This window comes from Ursus americanus, chromosome 35, assembly GCF_024610735.1.
Source record: "Ursus americanus isolate L20-20 chromosome 35, mUrsAme1.1.p, whole genome shotgun sequence".
NCBI classification, from domain to species: Eukaryota; Metazoa; Chordata; class Mammalia; order Carnivora; family Ursidae; genus Ursus; species Ursus americanus.
The window spans coordinates 4512383-4536034 of NC_142161.1; the positions used below are offsets into that span (position 1 = coordinate 4512383).

The following is a 23652-nucleotide window of genomic DNA, read 5'->3' on the forward strand; positions in this document are numbered from 1 at the left end:
ACCTGCTGGGAGCGACATCTTCAGAATGAACCAGAAAGCTCTCCCTCCTTTCCTGTCTCCAGATGGGCAAGGAAAACCTGGATTCTTCCTTCCAACTACTTAAAACCAAAATATCCACAGAGCCTCTTATATTTGGAAGCTTTCCCACTTTGGAGTGAGGATGGGAGAGTGAACCTTATGGGAAGTTGAGAAGCCTTGAAAGAAGGCACATGAGGGAGTTGGTAGTGGCAGCAATGGGCACAGCTGGGATATATATTTTCAGGGGATAACAAGAACCAGAGACAAGTGAAGGGGCAGAGGGATGCACTGAAGGCGTGCTCGGTGGTGCTCACGACCTCGGGGTAACCGCTCCATAGTCTCAACTGGAGCCAGGAACTCCACAGGCCCTGTTCTCCCTCCTCAAGACTTAAATTACGAACTATGTACACAGATGGCTCCCAAATCCTTATCTCTAGCCCAGACATTTTTTCTTTTTTAAAGTAAGCTCTACGCTCAACATGGGGCTTGAACTCATGACCCTGAGATCAAGAGTCGCATACTCCCCTGACTGAGCCAGCCAGGCGCCCCTTAGCCCAGACTTTCTTAGACTTAAAAACTCAGCTGACTACTAGCATCTCCACTTGGTTATCTCAGAGGCATACCACACTCTCAACTGACTTCACCTTCCCTGCCTCCCGAAACTGGCTCCTCTAGCATCCCGAGTAAATGGCGCCATTAAGCCCTCAGCTGCTTAAGCCAGAAACCTGAACATCAACCTTCTGTCCTCCTCCCTCCACCTCAACTAAGTCCTGTCACCAAGCCCTGTCAATCACCAAGTCCTATCAGTTTGGCGTCTTAAATAACTTTCAAATCTGTCCTCCTCTCATCATCGCTTTCTGTCCAGCTGTCTCTTCTCTCCTGAGCCACTGCAGAAGGAGCCCCCCACACACACCCCAGCCCAGCTTTGTCCGTGCCATCCATCTCCTACCGAGGGCAAGGGATTCTTCTCAAACACAAAACTGATCACCTCGTTCCCTGCTTACCACCTTTGAAGGAATTCTCACCGCCTTCGAACTGAAGTCTGTATTCTTTAAGATACTTGACGTCTCCGTGTCTCTCCAGCTTCTCTCTGCACCATCCCCTCCTCAAACTGTTCTGCAGGAGGATGGCAACTCCTCTGTGCTCTCTCTTCCCTCTGGATTTTCGTCCTTGCTATTCCCTTGTTTGGAACACTCCCGGCCTCCCCTTCCCTTCTGGTTAACGCCTCCCCATCTTTCAGGTGCCAGCTGAAGCACCGCTCTCTGAGAAACCTTTCCAGAGCACCCGAGCAGGTCAGCCACCCCTGCTGTCTGCTGCCGCTGCGCCTTACACTCCCCCATCATCACCCTTTCACAGTTCATTTCACTGTCTGCTTAACTGCCTGGCTTCCTGATTAGATAATAAAACCTCTAATCAGCATCTAACCTGATCAACAGTGTACCCACAGCACCCAACACAGGACCTGACACCCAGTAAGTAATCAGTGTTTGTTGTATGACTGAACAGAAGGCCATTTTTACTTCACAGTCCATTCAGCAGGCACAAAGTTTGTATGCAAGTGTGTGTGGGTGCCTGTGCGTGTGTACACACGTGCACACACACACGCACCCACACACACTCACCCCTTCCTCAAAATACAGCTTGGCTGACAGGACTAAGAAATAGCTACGAAGCCCCACATACTGCTGGGTCACACGGTGGGAGAGCAGCTGCCAGTGAGACACGGGAACTCTTTAAGCTTTAATTTCTTCATGTGTAAGATGGGAATAATAAAATCTGCCTTACATAATTCAATAAACAATAGCCGTTATATCTGTATCCCAATTCCCAAATAGGAATGGAGCAGTGCTCTGCTCAGAAGACTCAAGCCCATGACTGAAACTGCCCACCAGGGGGCGGTAGGGCCCTGGACTGGTCCAGTGCTGAGGCCACTGCAGAGCCAGACTGGCAGTCAGGGGGAGGCAGAAGGGACAACCAGGGCTGCTTCCCCAGAGCTTTGAGTGAAACCAGAAAGAAAAACAAACAAACAAATAAAACAAAACAAAACCAACTCAGAGACTGGGGCATATGTCAAGAAGGTCTCATGTTTCTTAGACCCACCCTCCTCCTTTTCTCAGCCCAGGCTCCCCGAGGCACTACTTGTGCTTAGAAATAAGCATTTTCTGGCTTGCCATTCACGGGGAGCGGGGAGGTCCCCCTCCTAGGTAAGTCTTTTATCCCACCACAGCTTCTACTTCCATTGGGGGCTGTGGTAAGAAGAGAGACAGATTTGCTTTCTCAGACTGCAGAGGACATCTTGTCATTTGGGAAAGCTCCATGGCCACTCATTCCTGGGACATGGGGAGTGGCAGATGCCAGAGTTATTCTTGGTTATAGATTTCATTCATCCTTTTCCACCTTGATTTCAATGAATGAGTTCAAGTCAGGACAGCAGGTTTTGTGGGGTTGGTCAAAAGGTGGGGAGACAGGTCCATTCTCATCACCTCCCTCATCTTCCTCTTCTTGGAAATTAGGATTATAAAGTTCTGGTGGAAGGAGCTGGGCCTCAGCAGAAGGTAATCGGTCTGAGGGAGGCCCATACACACGGTTGGCTTTAGTGCCATGTTTAGAGTTGGCATCCAGGTGGTAGCAGAGCTCCGTGAGGCGCTGGGCCCGGAACCGGGGAGGCCGGGCCACCCAGACACCTGGCTCATTAAGACTGTCCTCTTCATCTGACATCAGCTCTTCTGTCACATCCTTCCACAGGCGTTGGTCCTCAGGTCCAAAATGCCTCATGATGCTGGATCGGTTGGCAAAAAGCTAAGGTAGGAGCCCAGGGCAGAGACAGGCAGAGAAACAAACTATGGATTAGATTTGGGGAGAGTGTTCTCGTAGGAAGAAGGCCGTGTAAAATCTGTGTCTGAGAGAACCTAGCCCCCAAGTCATCTTAGAACCGGCTCCCCCCCTCCTCTATCTGCCAACATTCCTGGCTCTCAGCCCTATTCTCAGATGCCACATCCCCTGGCCCTTCCCACTGCAGCTTAGTAGGGTTTAGTGTTTAGCACCTTGAAAGGAAGGCCTAGACACCTACCCGGTATCTGCGACTTCGAAGCTTCTTCTCCTCTTTTTCCTTCAGGCCTTTAAAGGGGTTCAGGGAGTTGCGGTACTCACGCCTCTTAGTGAGGAAGTAGGCTACACAGGCTCCTGGCGAAGAGGGAGAAGGGACGGGGCAGAGAGCAGGTCCTCAGCCATTTTTTTCTGCCCTAACACTACTGGCTGGGAGGGTGAGACTCAGTCTAGACAGTGGGCTTTCTCACAGACCCATCAGCATCTATTTACTCTGCTTTGGTTTGGCTCTCTCTGCCCACCTCCCTGTCTAGCACTGACTCCCCCATTTCTCCCACTGGCACACAACAAGTCTGAGCTTCTGTAGCTCCCTCCCCGGACCCGGGCTCAATTGAACCCATTCCCATTCTACTCTGCTGGTAATGGATTACCAGTGCTTTTTCAGCAGAAGCTTTCTTAATGCTTCAGGGCTAGCTATGGGCAAATAATAGAAGAGTAAGGAAAGTAGAAAACCCAGGATGTAATATTTAGGGAGAAAAGGGCAGGCCTGGATTCTGACTTCCTTTTCATAACACCCTAGATTCAGGCCCTGCTGGAAACATCATGCCTGCTGGTGTTAGCCCTTTCCTTCTCCCATTTTCATTTCAAGCAGGATAGGGGAATAAAAAGGCAATTAGAAGCAATCCTGGGCGCCTGGGTGGCTCAGTTGGTTGACCTTCCGACTTGATTTCGCCTTGGGTCGTGCTCTCGTGGTCCTGGGATCAAGCCGTGTTGGGCTCCAAGCTCAGCACAGAGTCTGTTTGGGATTCTTCCCCCCCACACCCCGCTCAATCTCTCTCTCTCTCAAAGAAAGAAAGAAAGAAAAGAAAAAAGAAAAAGAAACAATCCTGTGAAGATGTGAGAATAGCCAAAAAAATGTTTTAAGTCCACTATTTTCAAAACCACCTAAATCATCTCCATTATGCCTCTTCTCTGACCAAGAACAGCCAGTGGAAAAAGGATGAGATGGGAGTTAATTCAGTTTTTCTCACCTTTCAGCTCCTTATCAGTGTAATTGTGGGGACTGGTCACCAGCTCCTGCTTGAGCTTTTCCAGAAGGAACTTCACTACTGAAATATTCCAAGAGGACTTGATGCTGTCACAAAGAAGATTGTGAACGAGGCAGTCAGCATTTTAAAAGTCAGGCAGAGATTCCTGGCACAAATCACCTTTGTGGTAAACTCCCCCGTGGCCAAGGACAGGATGCAGGGGCAATGGTGAGGGCAAAGCCTTAGCCTCATTGTTATACCGGAACAGCCCTCTACTTCCCTCTTGTTGGCAGAGTACCTTGTGATTCTTTTCCCTCAAGAAGATCATACCTTTCAGACCCATTGAATCTCTTGTCATTGGTGATGTGGTTATGCACATTGTGGACCAATTTCTAAGGGGACAAAAACAAATACAGATTCAAACCAGGAATGGATATAATGAAACCCTCCTCTGATCCCTAGGCATTGTCCCTATGGGGTTTTCTGCCTGAATCCTTCCCATAGTCTGGGCACCATATCTGTTGATGCCCCTTCTTAGCCAGAGAGCCTATCTAAGTCAGTAATTCGAATGTCCTCCCTTTTGTGGTCCTTATCATTTAACTTGTATGGGGACTCCAGGATCATCCCTGGTCTTACTTCATTTTCTGGGAAATATGAAGGGCAAAAGGTCTCAGACATTTTCACAAACATACTCCTTCCTAATAGCCAGGAGACAGCAAATATACACCAGGACTACTGCAAGTGGACTTTTCTTCAGGGCCTCTATTCTTGCAAATTTTAAAGTTTTCTTTACAATATATCTGTATTTCTTTTAATCTAAAAATGTCTTCTTATAATGAGCACTGGGTGTTACATGCAACTGATGCATCACTGAACTCTATCTCTGAAACTAATACTACACTATATGTTCATTAATTGAATTTAAATAAAATAAAATTTTTACAAATGTCTTCTTAATCTTCTAGTAAAATTGATGACCCAGGAAAATGCCCTCAGTATATTCCTTCGCACATTACCACAAATCTCAAGGGGACACACACCATGGTCTGAAAAACACAAACCTAAAATAACAGAGATGTGAAATGCAAAGGACCTTGGAGACGCTATCACCCAACCTCCCTTTCACATCATTCCACAGGCTTTCAGCTTTGCTTACATACCTTTAAGAATGGGTTCTCACTACTTTTTCGAGTCAGCTTTTTTACTGTTGAACATGTCTGATTGTTAAAAAGTTTTGCCTTAGACTCCAAAATCTGGCCAGTTTTGCCCCTGACAGCACCTAAAATCTTTGAAGTCTCTCATGTACTCCCCAGGTCTTCTATCCGGTCTAAATAGCCCCAAGTCCTTCGGCCATTCCTCATGACACAGTGTCCAGACAGATGCCTCTTGAAACCATCAGGCTCTCTGGCTGGCCAGTGTCCCTCGGACCACGTGGCAGTGGGCACTGAATCTAATCCATCAGTGGAGACCTGGCCAAAGGGAGCATTACTTTGCCGAATGGCACTCTACACTTCTAGGAATGAAACCCAAGATGGTATTAACTTTCTTAGCAACCCCACCCCTATTCCTAAGGTCACAGTTTCCATTCCTAGTGAGCCTACAGTCAACTCGAGTCCGTTTTTCACACGGATTACTATCTCTGCCATTCTGCAACTGTTTTGCTTTTTTTCAACTTTGATGCAGGATTTTACATTTCTTCTGATTAAATTTAGTTTTGGTGTTTCTGATGGTATTTTCATCCCAAGCTCCCTCAGCCCTTGGAAATTCCCAGCCCTAAACCAACGGACTCATATCCTGATCTCCGGGCTTCCGCTTCAGCTGAGAAATCCCCAATTTACCCTTCTGCCTCTGACTGACTGACCATATCAGTTTAGGAAAGTACTGTCAACTTTTTATGGTTAGGGTCTCCACTCTATAAAGAGGAATGTTACTAAATTAGCTTCGTATTTGATATAGTTATTTTACCTGTTAGAAGTCCCAACTTCAGGAATCACAAAGGATGGGTGAAGGCTTCAGAAAGAATTGGAAAGTGTTGAAAAAAAAAGAAAGGAAGGAAGGAAGGAAGGAAGGGAGGAAGGGAGGAAGGGAGGAAGGAAGGAAGGAAGGGAGGGAGGAAGGAAGGAAGAAAGAAAGAAAAGGAAAGGAAGAAAAGGAAAGGAAGAAAGAAAAAAAAGGAGTTGCACAGCTTCCGATTCAAGTGGCTTAGAAGAGATCGGCTGATAAAAATCAAACCAGCCTTGAAGCGGAAAGGGAAAATACTCTAAGACAGTAATAAGTGTTAAGACTGTAAAGGCTGCTGGCTCCCCTACCTCCTGGGTGAGCTAAAAATAAATACATTTCCCCACGGGTGGCTGGAATCTCTCGCATTCCAAGAAGTGAGTGGCTCCCCTTTGGTCCTTTTGGATCCCTAGCAGCAATCCATAGCGGCCTGAGCAGACTGGAGGGACACCTCTCTGATTCCTTCCCAGAGCTAAAGGCTGGAAGACTGAAGGCCTGCAGCTAACCCTCTCCGTTGAAGCCACCGTCTGGCACAAGAACATTTGAAACCTTCCTCTGTGATGGGCAGCAAAATTCCCTGACTGGGCCTCCAGGGCCTTTCCAAGCACTGCAACAGACAGCAGGAGGGGTGAGCACACTGCCCTCCTGTTAGGTCCTCAGTTCCACCGGGCTCTCCAAAGGGCAGGCAGCAGCCAAGCCTCGGCCCCAGACCTCTCGCAGGAGGAGGTAGGCAGAAGAAGCAGGAGCGGTCAGAAGTCCCATTTTTATGCAAATTATAATTATCATGTAGTTATTCATGATTTAAACACTATGAAGTTTTGGGAAATCCCTTGCGATGCATTTCTAGGTATATGCCTCCATTTCTGTCACTGGAAGCAAGAGCGGCCCTCTTGGGCCAGAAGTTTGTGACAGAAAAACTAAACCCACTCCCTATTCTTGATTAAGTGAGCTATCCCTGAACATAACCAAAATTTAAAATGAAGATTAGAAACCAGTTGATTCTGATTATAAATGGTATCTTCCTTCCCAGGGAAGGAAAGAACCCCTCGATGTAAAAACAAATCAAATGAAAGGGAGGGTAAGAGTCAGGAGCCCTTAGAAAAGGGAAAAAGAAGCAAGAAGTAATGAAAGAAGAATCTTCAGTAAAGATGAAGGAGGTACTCACCGTACCTGGTGGGCTTCAACCTTTACTAAGACTGTGACAAGAGGAAAAGGGCTAGACTGTGACCAGATTTCAGGTGGGTGTGAATGGTGAGCTCCCCTCCTATCCAGAACCCTCCAGTGACTCTATCAGCCATGAGCCAGAGAAGGGAAATGCCTTACAGCTCAAATGAACAGAATCTAGGTAAAGAACACCCCCCATGGTTATCGGAAGGATGTTTGAGGACACAGAGGTGATCCAAAGGACAATGGTCACCCTAGAGCAGGATTTCTCAACCCTGGCATGCTGGACGTGTTAGGGAGAATCATTGTTAGTGGCTGCCCTGTGCACTGAGGGTGTGCAGGGGTGCTCCTGAGGCTCCAAGCCACTCCAAGTGTCAGGCAGAACTGGTTCAGCCCAGTTCCTTCCCTGCCAAGAGCTCTTAGGAGCTCCCTAGACTCGCCAAACCTCCATAATTGAGCTGAGTGTCTAGGGGTGCTCTGCGCCTCTGGGGTTTAGGACCGCCTCAGCATACCCTGGCCATCCTGCCAAGGGGCCCTGAACCACTGGTAATCTGCAGGCCGTTTCCAGTGCCACCCTTCAGTGGTCAGTCTGCTCGGTCCCTTAAAGATCTTCCCATTAGGACTGTTAGCTCACCGGGAGAAGATGTGATCTAATTCCCTTCTCTTTAAACAGAAGATTTCAATCTATGTGGAAAAGCCTCTATAAAGGTCCCCAATTAGCAGAGGGTCTGCCTATCCCTTGGGCTATGGACCCATCTGTCTCCTTCTTGCCCCTCCCACTCCAGTAGGATTCAGGATACCATTCATTCAATATGGGAAGTTTAAAATCAACCCACACTTCATTCCTCACTTCTCTCTCCAGACTGAAGAAAAATGTATAGAATTGAGCTCACTCACGGAGAGTACCAGATCCCGCTTGCGCCTGGAGTTCTTCTGCCCACTCCCTCTGGTCCTGCATGGGGAAGCGGTAAACCCTAGAGAGTGTCTCAGCTCCCCTGCTCCCCCGGGGCCTGACTCTTCCAAGGCACCATCCAGCGCAGCAGCAGCACTGAGCATGTCCTCGGGGCGGGGTGGTGGCAGCTTGCTTCCATTTTCTGGCCCTGTCTCTGAGGTGGCCCGCTGGATAGCCAGTTGTGTGGCGGGTGAGAGCTGCTTGGCATAAGCAGGGACCAGCACCCGCTGTACCGCACCCTCAGAGGCCACATAATCATCCACCAGCTACGGACATAAAAAAGAATAGCCTATTAGCCATCCGGGCTTGGGGGAACCTGGTCAACCATCATTCCTTGGCCAAGGATAGCGAACAGAGAGTGGAAAGCTGGGGGAATCCAGCACAGTCTTTAATGGTCAATAGCTTGTTTCTCTGGGACTCCTACAGGAGTGTTGGCAAATATTTCTTGGATATATAGGGCCTCTTGGGTTGAATCATTACCCATAGGACTGATTACAAGGACAAGGCTTGTTTCTGATGCTCTATTTGTGAGGAATCATCTATGATTTGCTCTTGGGTATGAGAACCATAGCCAGGCAAGTATTTTGTCTAAAAGGGATTGGGGGAGGAAGTGATGATAAGAAAGGAACACCAAGCAAGAGAAGGAACAAGAAAATAAAATGATAACAACAAACAGGAGAAACAGGAGAAAAATTGGAGCAAAGAAGGGAGATATATAGTCAGAAATTTCTAGAGAGGCTGGCCCTCCCAGCCTCTACGCCCCCCCCCCCCGACCCCCCTCCAATCCCTTCACAGGACATGTCTGTGTCCTCACCTTGATCCCGCCCTGGCCACATCTGACTGTCACTGTCCTGACATCCACTTGCTGCCTGTGCCCTCACTCAAGGACATACAGGGCAGGGAAAGGAAGGAGGGAGGAAGGAGAGAGAGGGAAGAAAGGAGGGGGGATTTCTGCAGCCAAGAAAACAAAACAGTGAAAGTGGGGGTAAAAAAAACACAGAAAGAAGCGGGGGAGGAGGCTGAGATTTATAGACCTGTGAGCTGCTTTCTACGCTGTGAAATCTAATTCCATCCTGTCGGCTTGGAAGCCTTCCCTGCCTGACAGAACCAAAGCTCAGGGCATCGCCTGGCCTGGTACCTGGTACCCCCTGCCTCCTCCCACCTCCCTGCAGCCCCAAACCCTCTGCCCCAACCCCCAGAGTCCTGGCTGGGCAGAGTGGGGCAGGTGGGCAGTGGCCACCACCTACCACATGGCTAGGCCTTCAGGGAGCAGTGACCAGCTGCAGCGTGACACTGGAGGGGGACAGGGGGCTTACACATTCATGTCTCAGATCTAGCAGATGGGCTGGGAGTTTCCTCCCTCCCATCTCCCTGGTGTGTTCTGCTCCTTTTCTCTTTCCTGGGTGTCTGGGCCTTGTTGTGTGTGCGGGAAGAGGAAAGAGAGGGTGGGGGGGGGGGGAGCATGGGGGAGGAGAGCTGACAGACCTCCCACTGTCTCTCAAGTGGTGACACATCTGTTACTTTCCCATCTCTGTGATCTCCCTAGTTGCTCCATCTCCTTCTTGTACTTCCATGTGCCACACTCGGCAGTTTTTACTACACTCAGCCAGGGTTTTCCTGCTCAGACGGCCCTGAGCAGGAAAGAAACTGAAATAGCACAGTGTACTTCTGTGTCTTTTCCTGCTCACAAAATATGCGCGCTTGCTTTCCTCGCTCTCCCAACCTGTCTCTCCCTTCCCAGGAACTCCCAGCTGTCCACTTCTCGGCCTCACGCGTTTCCCTTCCCTGTACTGCCTTCCCACCCTCTCCCACGTTCTCTTGCGCGCCCAAAGTCTCTTTCCGTTTAGATTCACTTTTCCTCTATGCTCTTTTCACTTTTCCTCCTTCCTCAACCCTTCATCTCCACCTGCCTCCTTCCCTCCCTATACCTGTCTTTCCGTTCCCTTTGTCCTCTCCCTATCCCTCCCTCTGTCCCTCTCTGGCTCTCCCTCTCTCTGCACCTCTGCCTCTCCCCGCCCCATTCCCATCTCTCTATCTGTACTGAATTCCTCTTGGCAAGCAGAGGGCCCGTGATAAAATATGAATGAGCCGTCTGTGCGCGGCAGGCCTCCTCGCCAGGAGAGGCAGAGCCCGGGGAGCAGCGGAGCCAGCTGTGCAGGAGGAGGGGGCACCCGGGTCCCTGAGAGCCAGGGGAGGGCGCGGCCAGCACCCCGCGCGCCAGAGACGCACTCGGGCCACCGAGGCTTCGGCGGAAAGCAGGCGAGGGCTGCCCGGCCCTGCCAGGACGCCTCGTGCTGTCCTGTGTCCGCACAAGAACACCAAAAGCAAGGCTGAAGGCTGGGAAGAAACCAGAGGGAGGGAGAAGGCAGAGGGACGGGCCAGGAAAAGCCCCCGGGAGCCACCCGCGCCACCGCCGCCCGCTCTGCGGCCATACTCACGGGATTGAGCAGCGGGGCCGCGTCGCCGGCCGTCAGGGCGCAGCCCGGGAGCCGCGCGTCCCTCTGCGCCGCCGGGAAGCCCAAGGGCCCGGGCCCCACGGCCGAGGCGGCTCCCACCTGCCACAGCTCCTCAATCACCACCTGCATGCCGCTGCCCATGCTGTCACACTCCTCCTCCACCGCGGCCGCCGCCTTGCAGGCCTCCCCCGGGCTCTCCTTGAGAGGCCCCGGCTCCGGGGGCGGCGAGCCGTGCGCCCGGCTGGCCCCATCTTCATCGGGGGCCGAGGCTTTCCCTTGCCGCAGCTCACCCACCTCCTCCTGCAGGCGCTTCAGCAGTTCGTTGTTGGCCCGGGCCAGCCCCAGGGCGGCCTCGGCCAGGCCCACGGCCTTCTCCACCCGCTGGTAGATGATATGCAGGAGCTGCTCTGAACTCTGAACGGCCAGGCCATGGCCGGTCACCGTGATGGGGGTGCTGGCAGGAGGGTTCCCGCCCTGGGAGCCCGCGCTGCTCGCACTCGTCTCGCTCTTGCACGCACAGCAGCAGCATCTGGCCTCGCTGCCACCGGGAGGGGAGAAGAGGATGGTGGCACTGAAGGACATGGCGGAGGGCCGCGGGAACAACGGCGCTCACACTGCCGGGCTGCTCCCAGAGGTGTCCCCAGTCGGCTCGACTCGAGGCGGGTAGGAAGCACTGGCCTCTTTGGATTCACTTTCCTGTGTCATGGAGGGTGACCAGAGGAGCCTGGGCACCAGGCGGTGGGCTGTGTGAAGGAGGAGTAGGCAAGCTGTGAAGGAGCACCCGATCCATGGCTGCCTGTCCTCCGTCTGCAGAAGAGAGATGCCTTCTTCTATCTGCAGACCCCGGGCTCTCCTAGCACAGCGTGCTGGGGGTCCCACTCACCACTGACCCAAAGGGTGCTGCCTACACAGGCCTTCCTGTTGAACACAGTGTCAGGGGGTAGAAGGCATTCTTCCTGCACCCAAGCATGGAACACCCCCCACCCCCCGCCACGCCAACCTAAGGAACAGAGGGGGGGGACTCAAAAGGACCCACAAGCATCTGGAAAGATGAGAAGATTAAGGAAGAAAATGCATATCTGTCTTTGCCTCCTCACTATCTTTGCGGTAATAACAGTCATTGCCTTTTGTCTCCTTGACATCATTCCTTAAGGAGTTCAGAACACATCCCGCAGGTTATCTCTACCACACAGAAGCTCTAGGAAACACATATTACCCCAGGTCCACCGAAGAGACATGCAGACGAGTTATAGATCTTTTTCAAGGTCAGAGGGAGACGGCAGAATCCAGTTATTGCTACTTTCAATCTAGTGTTTATTTTTTTTAACTGATAACCACTTTTTGTTGACATAAAGAATCACGATTCTACCCTCTCTATAATTTTCTTACAGATGCATTCAGAGTAAGACTCCTAAGTAAGGAATATACCGACAGCCCTCAACATGTCACCAACCTCACACTGTTGTATCACTGATGTTTGGGGATGGGGCAGGGAAAGGAAGGGGAAAGCTGGATCAGAGAATCAAGCTGCAGTGACCCAGGGCCACACAGCCCCCTGGCTCTCACAGTTGTGCGTCTGAGCCTCCAGCCTCTGAAAAGGAATCCAGCTGCTCTGAATCCTACAGCTGGTAGCCCCAAGGACCTCTGAGGCCCCTCATCTCCACATCTCAAGCTCCTTGAGGGAGGGGCAAAGCTCAAAAGGCCTGTCTAAAGAGCTCAGCACTGCCACTTTGCCCGCAGGACCAGCCCCATTCAAGAGGAAACCAGAATATGGATGATAAACCAAACTGCCTCACTTTTGAATCACCCTAGGTAAGCAACGAAACTACTCTAGGAGGAAAAGAAAAAAGGTATGGGAGGGTTGGATTGTATGACTGAGAACTGTCCAAGGAGCTTCATGTTGTCTTTGCTAAATACTTGATTATAGAAAAAAGAATCCTTCTGCCTGAAGCTTCCTAAGTGACAGAATCTTAAGTATGTTTACAGTTTCCGCAAGAGATCCGTTTCCATCTTACCCTGTAAATTATATCATAACACCACAATTAAAAAAAAGAGGAGGCGGGTAAGAGAATTTTCTATATATTGAGATTTGGGGGCTTTTTTTTTTTTTGAATCAGCCATCTCATTTCAGAAACAGGTAATAATCAATGCCTCTGAGGTACTAAAATGTAAATCTGACAATGCATTTTAATTACGTTTGGTTATTAAAGAATACTCTTTGATTTGCTCTTTCCACCTTTTATATCAAAAAAACATTTTCTGTGCCAGGTATTCACTTGTAAGGACTTCACTCAAATCCACTTGCAGCTTCTCTGTCATTAGGGTCACTGGAAGGCACAGCTTAACCTAAAACTAAAGGTTAGAGGAAAGCACTAAGCAAGTCCTGCCAGTTTATGGGTGAATCATTTATATATCCTTTCCCTTCCTGAATAAGGGCCTTCACTGTTCTTGCAGGGTTTTTAACCAACATCATGCAAGGAGTTTAACCTGAAACATGGCTATTGCGAGAAAGACAGTTATGTAGAAGATACAGATGGTTGCCGATTGGGTTCAATATTTGTAAAATCAGAAACTAAGACGCAGGGACACCTGAGTGGCTCAGTGGGTTAAGCGTCTGCCTTCGGCTCAGGTCATGATCCCAGGGTCCTGGGATGGAGTCCTGCATCAGCGGGGAGCCTGCTTCTCCCTCTGCCTCTGCATCTCCCCCTGCTTGTGTGCTTGCTGTCTCTCTTTCTGACAAATAAATAAATAAAATCTTAAAAAAAAAAAAAAGAAACTAAGATGCATCAGGTTGGCACACTGGGTGGGTACCCCTTCTGGTACCAAATTGACAAGGGCTACGTTCTTGCCCCAAACACTTACTCTTTCTTGCAAGAGGCCTTTACCCCTGCCAGTGCCGTGCCTGCCTTGAGCCCTTCCCCTTGATTGGTCTTTCCCAAGTCATCATTCCAAAACAGCACTGAACTGGAAGTAAAAAAAAAAAAAAAAAAAAAAATATATATATATATATATATATATGTGTGTGTGTGTGTGTGTGTGTGTGTGTGTACACACATATGGTTCTCATCCTGCTGTATGCACTACTTAACAGCTGTGTGAACTTGGAGAAATGATTCCCTTTTCTGAGCGCCAGTGCTCTCGTCTCTGCCTACTTGGAATGTTCTTGTGATGATTATACATACATAATATATGTAAGGCACCTACAGAATGCTGGCACGCGCTCAGTGCTTCACAAATAGCAGCTGGATGATATTAAGATTATTCCTGAAATATTCTGTGTTCCCATCCTGGACCCCCGTCCTGATTTCCCAATCCTGAAAAAATGCAATGGCTTGAAATGGAACTTGGGAGATTTCCCCCTTAAATTTAATAACAGATTTCTAAGAAACAATAAATTCAAGTCTACCAAGATGCATGTATACATATAAAAGCTTCTCTGATGTACATTAGAAAGGTAATTGAGAAAGCAGGGTATTTGCAATTTACTCTTATGAACTGGCTTTAGACTGGGGATAATATATAACTCTGCTAGCTTTTAATGATAAATATATTTTCATATTTGTGTTGACATAAAAAAATCATGATTCGGGGTGACTGAATGGCTCAGTCAGTTAAGAGTCTGACTCTTGATTTCGGTTCGGTCATGATCTCAGGGTTGCAAGATTGAGCCCCACATTGGGCTCTGTGCTGGGTGTGGAGCCTGCTTAAGATTCTCTCTCTCTCTCTCTCCCTCTCCCTCGGCCCCTCCCCAACCCAAATCATGATTCTACCATCTCTATAATTTTGTTCCTCAATTTCTTTCTACTTTTCTACTTTGTGTATTAACCTAACTATGTCTGGGGCACCTGGGTGGCTCAGTCAGTTAAGCATCTGCCTTGGGCTCAGGTCATGATCTCAGGGTCCTGGGATCAAACCCCGCATGGGGCTCCCTGCTCAGCAAGGAGTCTGTTTTTCCCTCTCTCTCTGCCCCTCTCCCCAACTCATGCTCTCTCTCTCATGCTCTCTCAAATAAATAAATAAATAAATAAATAAATAAATAAATAAATAAAATCTTTAAAAAACCCCAATAACACCCTAACTATGTATGTCTATTTTATTTATTTACTTTTAATTATTATCGTTTTTTAGAGGGCGGAGGGGCAGAGAGAGAGGGAGGGAATCTTAAGCAGGCTCCATGTCCAGCACAGAGCCCGACTCAATCTCACAACACTGAGATCATGACCTGAGCTGAAGTCAAGGGTCAGACGCTTAACTGACTGAGCCCATCAGGTGCCCCTAACTATGTCCATTTTAGAATGTCACATTCAGAGCAACAATTGGTGTGCTGTTGTTGTTGTTTTTAATTAAGCTGTCTATATAAACCCGGTAGAGTGCAGTGTAGCAGAATGGGTATTCAAATAACTCTTCTTTGGTTTCTGTGGACATTCCTGCTGACTTAATTGTCCTGGCTCCTGTATCCACTTAAGCTCTAAGACATTGCAATGAAAGGACAAGGAAAGAAAGCAAAGTCAGCAGGTAATAAAGGAATCTTTCACATTATAATATTTACTAACCAGATAACAACTTAAATGCTGGATAATCTGGATTAAAAACAAAACAAAACACAAATTTCATTAGCTACATACATCCCCATTAGAGAAAAAAAAATTGAAAAAAAAAAGTTTCTAAAAATTCTCTGTATGCAAGGCCATGCTGAAGGATGAGTCACCGAAACGGATTGCCACAAGTACTCAAATGAAGGGAAGACAAAGTCCCTACATGGAATGAGCTTACAGCATATGTGAGAATGGAATGTCTAAAGAACAAAGCAAAAATACACACAAGTGCCTAAAAATACGGTGCAGACAAGAATTCTTGAGGAGATAGTTCAAAATAATGGAAAGATCAACGGAACAAAATCATATGAGAAAGGGGTCTTACAGAAGAAAAACCTCCAACTGAGCCTTGGGCAATGTATAAAAGGAACTGGGAGGGTGGGAAGAAGGCACGAGAGATGAGAGGAAAAAACACACATTACAGGAATTTCCACGGTACATGTGCGAGGTCAGAGCAAAGGTATGGAAAGCTGACACAGGACTTTGAAAACCATGGTAAAGAAACCCTTAGAGTAGGGGTCAGCAAACCTTTTCCGGTAAAGGACCAGACAGTAAGTCGTTTTGGCTTTGCAGGTCATGTGGTTACTGTCACAACTACTCAACTCTGCCACTGCAGCACAAAGCAGCCACGGACAATACATAAACAATGAGCACGACTGTGTTCCAATAAAATTTTATTGATGGACACAGAAATGTCGAAAGATAGTATATTTAACACTTACATTAAAAAATATAAAAGCCATTCCTAGCTCATGGGCCATATAAAAACAGATGGCAGGCCAGACTTAGCCTATGGGCTCCAGTTTGCTGACGCCTGTCTTAGATATCGAAAGTGGAAGAGGGAGAGATTATTAGGAGACTCTTCAATCCTGAAGTGAGTTAAGAATGAGGGTTGTGGATATGAAGGTTCAACATCCTGAAGGAAGACCTGATGATATTTCTTTATTTAATAAATACAGGGGACAGAAATGTGGGCTAAAGACAACTTCAAGATTATCAACCCGACGGTCAGAAGATGGTACCATTGACAGAATGAGAGAAATGAGAACGTCGAGGGACGCCTGGGTGGCTCAGTTGGTTGGTTGTCTGACTCTTGGTTTTGGCTCAGGTCATGATCTCATGGGTTGTGGGATTGCCCCCACATCAGGTTCTGTGCTCAGTGGGGAAGTCGCCTTAGATTCTCTCCCTCTCTCTCTCCCTCCCACCCACACAACCTCTCTCTCAAATAAATAAATTAATTTAAAAAAAAAGGAAATGAGGACATTGAGAGGAGGCACCACCATATTAGAGAAGATGTATATGTATATAGATATTTATTTATTATTTTTTAGTGAGCTCTAGGCCCAACTTGGGGCTCAAACTCACCACCCCTGAGCTCAAGAGTCACATGCTCTACCAACTGAGCCAGCTAGGAGCCCCAGATGTGTGTACTTAACAAGTTAAATTTCAGACTGATAGCAACATCTTTAAATGGATGTCCTGATAGCAACTAAGACCAAAAAAAAAAAAAAAAAACAAGAGAAAGGTCAGAGCTGGAATGCAGATTTAGAATCTTTAGCAGGAGGGTTGTAGTTGAACCTGAGAAAGTGAATGCACTCTCCAAGGAGAAAGGAGAAAGTGTGAAATGCAAAGGCCAAGGACAGCGCTTACAGCCAATCTGTGCAAGAGGCTTCATTAAAAGAGAAGAATGGTCAGTGAGGTGGGAGAAAAGGAGTGTTATGAAAGCCAAAGTAGAAAGAATTTCAAGAACGTGGCTCTAATCAACTGTGACAGGTGCAGCAGAATGGCTAAAAAAGATGAAAATTAAGGAGATACAATTTATTTGTCTGTGATGGTCATTGGTCATGACCAGACAAGTGATTTTTCAGTGAAAGTAATACTATGCAGTAGATGAAAGAGGAATTGATGGAGAGAAAATGCAAATGAGACATGAAATCAAGTCTTCTAGAGTTTAGTTATGAAAGCAAGGAAGTAACAAGGAAGTCAGAAGAGGTTCTAGAGCTTTACTGTATTTACAAAGCAGAAAGAAAAAGGTCAGTGATTTCTGTGACATTAGCCGCAGCAACATTTTTCTAGATATATCTCCTGAGGCAAGGGAAACAAAAGCAAAAATAAACTATTGGGGAGCACCTGAGTGGCTCAGTCAGTTAAGCGTCCGACTCTTGATTTTGGCTCAGGTCATGATCTCAGGATCGTGAGACTGAACCAAACATAGGCTTTGCACTAGCCGTAGAGTCTGCTTAAAATTCTCTTTCCCTTTGCCCCTCCCCCCTCTCCCTCTCTAAAAAACAAACAAACAACAACAAAACTATCGGGACTACATCAAAACAAAAAACTTCTGTACAGCAAAGGAAATAGTCAACAAAACTAAGACAACCTACTGAATGGGAGAAGATATTTGCAAATGACATATCCAATAAAGGTATCTAAAATATAAAGAACTTATACGACTCAACACAAAAACCCCCAAATAATCCAATTTATATATGGGCAGAAGACATGAAGAGACATTTCTCCAAAGCAGATGGCCATACGGATGGCCAAGAGACACAGGAAAAGATGCTCAATATCACTCATCACCAGGGAAATGCGAATCAAAACCACAATGAGCTGTCATCTCACACCTCTCAGGATGGTTAAATCAAAAACACAAGACACAACAAGTGTTGGCGGATGTGGAGAAAAAGGAGCCCGGTGCACTGCTGTTGGGAATGCAAACTGGTGCAGCCACTCTGGACAAAAGTATTAAGGTTCCTCAAAAAATTAAAAATAGATCTACCAAGGGTACCTGGCTGGCTCGGTCAGTAGAGCATGTGACTCTTGATCTCAGGGTCATGAGCGCAAGCCCCATGTGCAGCCTACTTAAAAAAAAAAAAAAAAAGGAGAAGAACAAGACTTGAAAGAAAGAAAGACAAAAAGAAGAAGAAAGAAGGAAGGAAGGAAGAGAAGGAAGGAAGGAAGGAAGGAAGGAAGGAAGGAAGGAAGGAAGGAAGGAAGGAAGGAAGGAAGGAAAGAAAGAAAAAGAAAGAAAGAAAGAAAGAAAGAAAGAAAGAAAGAAAGAAAGAAGAAAGCTGTGAGAAAGTAAACGATGAAGATATTAGAAAAGAATTTAAGTTTTCTTCTAGGAAGGATCCTCCCAATGTGAGAAGGAAGGAAGGGTAACTCTTCCCTGAAACTGCAGAGAAGAAAAAATAAATACAGAGCAAAGATTGAGGTGGAGAGAGGAAGACAAAGAGATACACTATGGAGACTCTCTTTTTACTTAGAGGAAGATTTTCCTCACTATGAATAATCCAAATTGATAATAGAACTTTATTCTAAAAAGTGCTGCATTATCTGTTGTTACAACCTGTTAAATCGTTTTCGAATGCTCCCAAACTAACACAATTAATTATTCTTGCTTTTTTCCAACACTGGTTCATGGTTCTAGAGCCCATTTAACCCTGCCAACATTATGAAGGTGCATAAACTTTATTCTGACATCCTTATTTTACTTCTGTAACGTAGAACTTTAATTCAATAACCCATGAAGCAATCCATGGAATGTCTGGCAAAACAATGGTTAACTATAGTAAATTAATCTGGGCAGCATATAAACCACCATTACTAAACATTTTAATAGGATCAACTTTTGCGATTTCAGATTGCTAATTTATTTTCAAGCCAAGAATTCATATTTTCATTCCGGAAAGGAAAAAAAAAAAAGGAGTAAACTAAGGTTGACCACCAGGAATAATATGTAAGCTTTTTGCAAAATGCTATCAACTTTTAGAATTGAGTGTTAAAAAAAGATCACTAATCTTTTGACGAGTTGCCAATACAAAGTGACAGCAGCTGTCAAACTTAAGTTTGCATAAAATATATGTTTGGGGTTCATTCAGTGTTGGTCTAATTTTAACACATGTGAAAGGGTCCAGAAAATGTACTTTTTGGTAATTTTTATATTTTCTTCATAAATATTTAGATAAAAAAGAAAGAAAAGTCATCTTCTTCAGACAGTTCAGGGTGAGACTGTCCATAATCTTAACTACACCTTTCCTCCCAAGTCACATGTATTTGTGTTAGAACTAAATATATCATCCTCCTGGCAGCTCCCTTGCTTGCTTTCAACCCATTCTGAGTTTGAATTTTCTGCATGACTGAGTTCACCTCCAAACTGTGAAAAATAAAAGTTTCCTCACAATTTAATAGATGTGTATGATATGGTATCACTCTGATGATATATGTCTTTATAATGGGCCCTTGACTCATTCAGGGTCACGCTAGCAATGGACTTCCTTAAATGCGATTACTGAAAGCACAGCAATTCATACCATAATTTTCATTTTAAGAAATAAAGAAAGGAAAATGGCCACTTAAAGCTCCAACCGTGCTGGTCAGCCCTACTCCTCCACTTGAAGGTGCAATATGGCTCACCTGTTTCTATCAAAAAAGAGCCCCTTTACCACACCAGAGCAGGTAAGCAAACACCAGAAAATATTATTTTCCCACATTTTGAAAGATCGAACCATCTACTGATCTGCAGAGAAAATCTAAGACCTCATTTTCGGGGGGAAAAAAAGAGAGAGAGAAAGACAGAGATGTGGACCTAAGGGGAGAATGAGATTCTAAGAAAAGCCTCCACTAATCCGAAGATTCCAAGTATACTTGTATAGTGGTTTAAGAGTTTTTAGCCTAGTGTAGCAGTCTTTTTTATTTACATTTGTTAAAAGTGCAACTTGCTAAGATTAAATTCTCGGTTTAAGATCTTCATAGAAATGTGCCTGACATAAAGGACAAGTCCTGCATTTCTAGATCAACTGAAAAATGAAAAGCTAGCTCCAAAAGCTACATCATGCGCTCCGCGAGCCCTCGGTAAATGTTAGTTGATTAAATATTAATCAAAGATGACAAGGTGGGCACCAGGGACAGTAGAACCATTTCCGACACAGGGAGAACAGAGCTCGAGCACTGACTGCCCTCGGGTCAGGGCGACTCGCCCGTGAGCCCCACCGGAAAGTGCCCTGGGGGTTCCGGGGAAAGGGGTGTAGCGGCAAACAGCACCGTGGCCCGAGGCGCGGTCAGGGATCTCGCCGGGTCACCACGGGTTGACTCTGTGGCCACAATAGCTCTGCGGACTTGGGCTGAGAGCCGCCGGGAACTTCCCGAGGCGGTCGGGCTCTGGCAGCCCTACAGCTGTTCCCGTCACGGGTGTTCCACCGCGTGTGCCCCGCGCCGCCGCTCCAGCTGACTCAGCGGCGCCAACACGAGCGCGCAGCCTGGAAAGGGAGACCGCGGCGCCGGCCCGTGTACCCCGCCAGCGCGCGCACGCGGGGAGGCACCGCCGCTCCCGTCCTCTGGCTCCCGGTGATTGGCGATTGGACGGTGGGGGGCAGGACCAGGGACGTTATTGGCTGCAATCCACAATCACTCAACGAGCCAGGGAGGGGAGGGGCCACTTCAGGGAGGGACACGACTACGAGGCTTTTTCAAGGCCGTCAGGCGCCATCTTTAGCTTGTTTTGTTTTGTTTACACGGGTTTGTTCTTTGCTGCTTACAAAGCTGCGTGTACACGATTATAAATTCAATGCCACAAATAGGTCTCATACATTTGGTGGTGGAAGGCTTTTAATTCCTGTCGGCCTTGGTTACGGATCTTTTAGATACCACTAGCAAGGTGGCAGTTCCCCTTTAGTTCAAAGTTTTCATCTTTAGGAGCCCCGCGAGTCCCACAGTCAACCGAGTTTAGCTGTGCTTTGGTAGGAAGGCCAAGCCAATCATATGTTCGTGGGACTCAAATCAAGGACACTGGACATGAGCCTAGGTTCCTTGTAAAAATCAAGCAAGTCAGAGGCTTGGGTTGTGTACCTCCCTGGGACGACGAGCTCTCTCTCCCAAGAAGCTAAAAAGCGATGGCCTGCAGTGCTGGGGAAGAGAATTAGAACAAAACTCCATTAAAAATTCCCGGCAAAGCTGCCATCACAAAGTCACTGGAATCTGACTAGATTTCAAAGATATGCATGCAGGTCTAAACTTGTGGAATGATCCATATTTGAGATAGTATTTTATTAAGTCCTGATCTGACTTGCATTGTTAGGAAATAAAAACACACCCGGTACAGGTAAGAAGTTCGGAGAGCCCACAGAGGGCCACTTCCATTACAGTGAATTTCAAGACCTGGACAAACAATTTTAAAGCTGTTGTTTCGGCGTCCTAAATACTACTTGAAACTGAGTAGGGCGCTGGCTGAGGAATGGAAATGTATTACCGTCATCCTACAGAGGCTTTGTTGTAATTAAATTTGAACTCTACAGATCCTTTTTTATATCCTGGTTGCTACTTCGCTGGTGACATTCCAGTTTCTCCCTCATCGCCCCATATACTTCCTATGCTTTCACTCCCCAATCTGTGAATACAGATTTGAATATATTTTCAGTATGACTCCTAACAGGAGACAGTGGTTCAGTAACAGGATGAAGTGAGACTATGGCTCACGTAACAGGAGGCTTTGCTCTGTGCTTGTTTTGTCCTCTGATTTCTTACCCTTTTCTCTGTGACTCTTAGACCTGGGGAGAAGGCTTCTCAATCCAAAAATGCAACATGATAACCACAATGCATTTCTTATCCGCCTCCTATGTATTATTTACCTTTGCCTCCTCTTCGCCCCTCCCCCATCACAACCCCCAGGAACGGTTTTTGAGAATTGGACTTGACTGGATTATTTTCCTGACACTTTGCCAGCTGTGGAGCTTTTCGAACAAATCCCAACCTATAAACGACCACTTTGTCAAAAAGCCAAGAGAAAACTTCCTTTCTGAACACACCAACCAAACCACACATAAAGGCCAAAATATACACAGCTGTACATTTAAGAACATGAGACAATAAAAAGCAAAACCACTCAAGGCAAAACAGTCAGTAAAGAAGACTTTGAACCACAGATTCAATAAATTGCCTACCCTCATTTGCCACATGGACTATACACTCCCTGGCAATTATTTAATTATTCACTAATCTGAGACTTTAGAGGCGTAGAAAAATACAGTAAATGCACATAAAATGAACGTGCCTAAGTGTGCTAAGCATAGGATTTCTTCTAAGCTCTAATTTGCACACGAAATCCTGTTTGGATCACATTTGGGAACACAACAGAAAAAAAAAAATCCCATCCTAATAAGGGCCACTTTGCACACATAAAATCAAAGGTAATCTCTTTTGAAAACAGAATCTGATGTGGCACATATACACATACTGTACATATACACAAAGCACAAAACCCCAGGATAAATCTTTATGAAATCATTTGCTTCAAAACTCACACACACACACACACACAAACACACAATGTCTTCCTGAAAATGTAAGACACATTTGTAAGAAGGGTTTTGCCCTCCTCCCCGGGGAGATGAGTGTCTCAATTATAACATCCAAACATTTTTAACCGATTGGCCTTGGACAATTGCCACATTCAAGCCACTTGGTTTTGGTTCTGGGGGAGGGTGTGTAAAACGTACGCCAACAGCTTTGTGAGGGAGTCTCTCAAGTCTCCGCTTCTTTCCACGTTGCCCTTGACGTTGCCCGTGGCAGAAATTTACATTATCCCTTCGCCCCGCCTAAAAAAAAAAAAAAGAAGAAGAAGAAGAAGAAGAAGAAGAAGAAGAAGAAGAAGAAGAAAGAAAAAGAAAAAAAGAAAAAAAGAAATCTATACTCCCCAAGCGGCTAAATGTTTTAAATACCTCGGCCATAAAAATTTACCAGTTCTTAAAATGTGATAACAAAAAGAAAAAAAAAATCTCTATAAATTTGGCTGGAAATAGTTGTACACGGCCATCCTGCTTCTCAACTTCTTGGTATATTTAAAACCTTGACCAGGAAAAAGAAAGAGGAAGAGAGACAGAAAAAGAAATGGGGGAAAGCGCAAATTCCCCTTAGCAACAGTTTCCTCACCCCAGCACTGCCACAGATCTCTATTTTTAAAATTTTTGAAAACACACACAAGATTAAGGAGGGAAAAAATGGAAAAAGGATACCCGAAGGTCGTATGGCTCTTTGTATTCGTGTGTGTGCAAAAAGGAGGACTCGCGGCGCCCGAGCCGGCAGGCCCCGCCCCTCCCCGGACGCCCTCCCGGATTGGCCGCCGGCGGCCGCGGGGCGCCCCGCCCGCGAGCACACGCGCCGCGCCCGAGGCCGGGTCCCCAGGGGGCCCCTGAGGGCCCCCCGACCCCCGACCCCGACCCCCTCGCGGCTGGACCCTGGCGGTCGGCTCGCATCTATCCCCTTCCCCGCCTCTGTCGCTTTCCTTTCACTTTCTCACCCTCCTCACCCTTTCCCATCGTCCTTTCTCAGTGAAACGAGGCCCTCGGCATCAATACGGGTAACAGTTAGTGAGCGAGCTCCTGACAATGTGCTAAACTTGG

At 46.8% G+C, this 23652-nt stretch overlaps 1 protein-coding gene across 11 annotated transcripts; it reads right to left on the reverse strand.

Annotated features, from left to right (window-relative positions):
* Positions 1–1745: 1745 nt before the first annotated feature.
* Positions 1746–23338, reverse strand: C35H14orf93 (chromosome 35 C14orf93 homolog). 11 transcript variants are annotated; one of them, XM_045802776.2, is made up of 9 exons: positions 22972–23336; positions 22750–22848; positions 13524–13625; positions 10644–11404; positions 8151–8471; positions 4422–4483; positions 4095–4198; positions 3089–3201; positions 1746–2817 (listed from the first exon to the last, which is right to left on the reverse strand). In XM_045802776.2, exons 4-9 carry the CDS (start codon positions 11241–11243, stop codon positions 2398–2400), a joined length of 1620 nt encoding a protein of 539 aa, XP_045658732.2. In that variant the 5' UTR covers positions 11244–11404; positions 13524–13625; positions 22750–22848; positions 22972–23336; the 3' UTR covers positions 1746–2397. The 11 variants fall into 11 exon arrangements, with proteins under 11 accessions (XP_045658732.2, XP_045658728.2, XP_087715176.1 ...); XM_045802772.2 differs by having other exon boundaries at positions 10644–11468; XM_087859050.1 differs by lacking the exon at positions 13524–13625 and having other exon boundaries at positions 23266–23338.
* Between the last annotated feature and the right edge of the window lie 314 nt (positions 23339–23652).

What these genes read in the sequence shown, in the direction of transcription:
- C35H14orf93 (XM_087859050.1), bottom strand. Translation starts at nt 11,243, where the DNA reads ATGTCCTTCAGTGCCACCATCCTCTTCTCCCCTCCCGGTGGCAGCGAG. An exon ending in CACTGATAAGGAGCTGAAAG is followed by an intron (nt 3,202 to 4,094) that starts GTGAGAAAAACT and finishes CCTCTTCGCCAG; the next exon opens with GAGCCTGTGTAGCCTACTTC. An exon ending in TTCGAAGTCGCAGATACCGG is followed by an intron (nt 2,818 to 3,088) that starts GTAGGTGTCTAG and finishes CTCCTACCTTAG; the next exon opens with CTTTTTGCCAACCGATCCAG.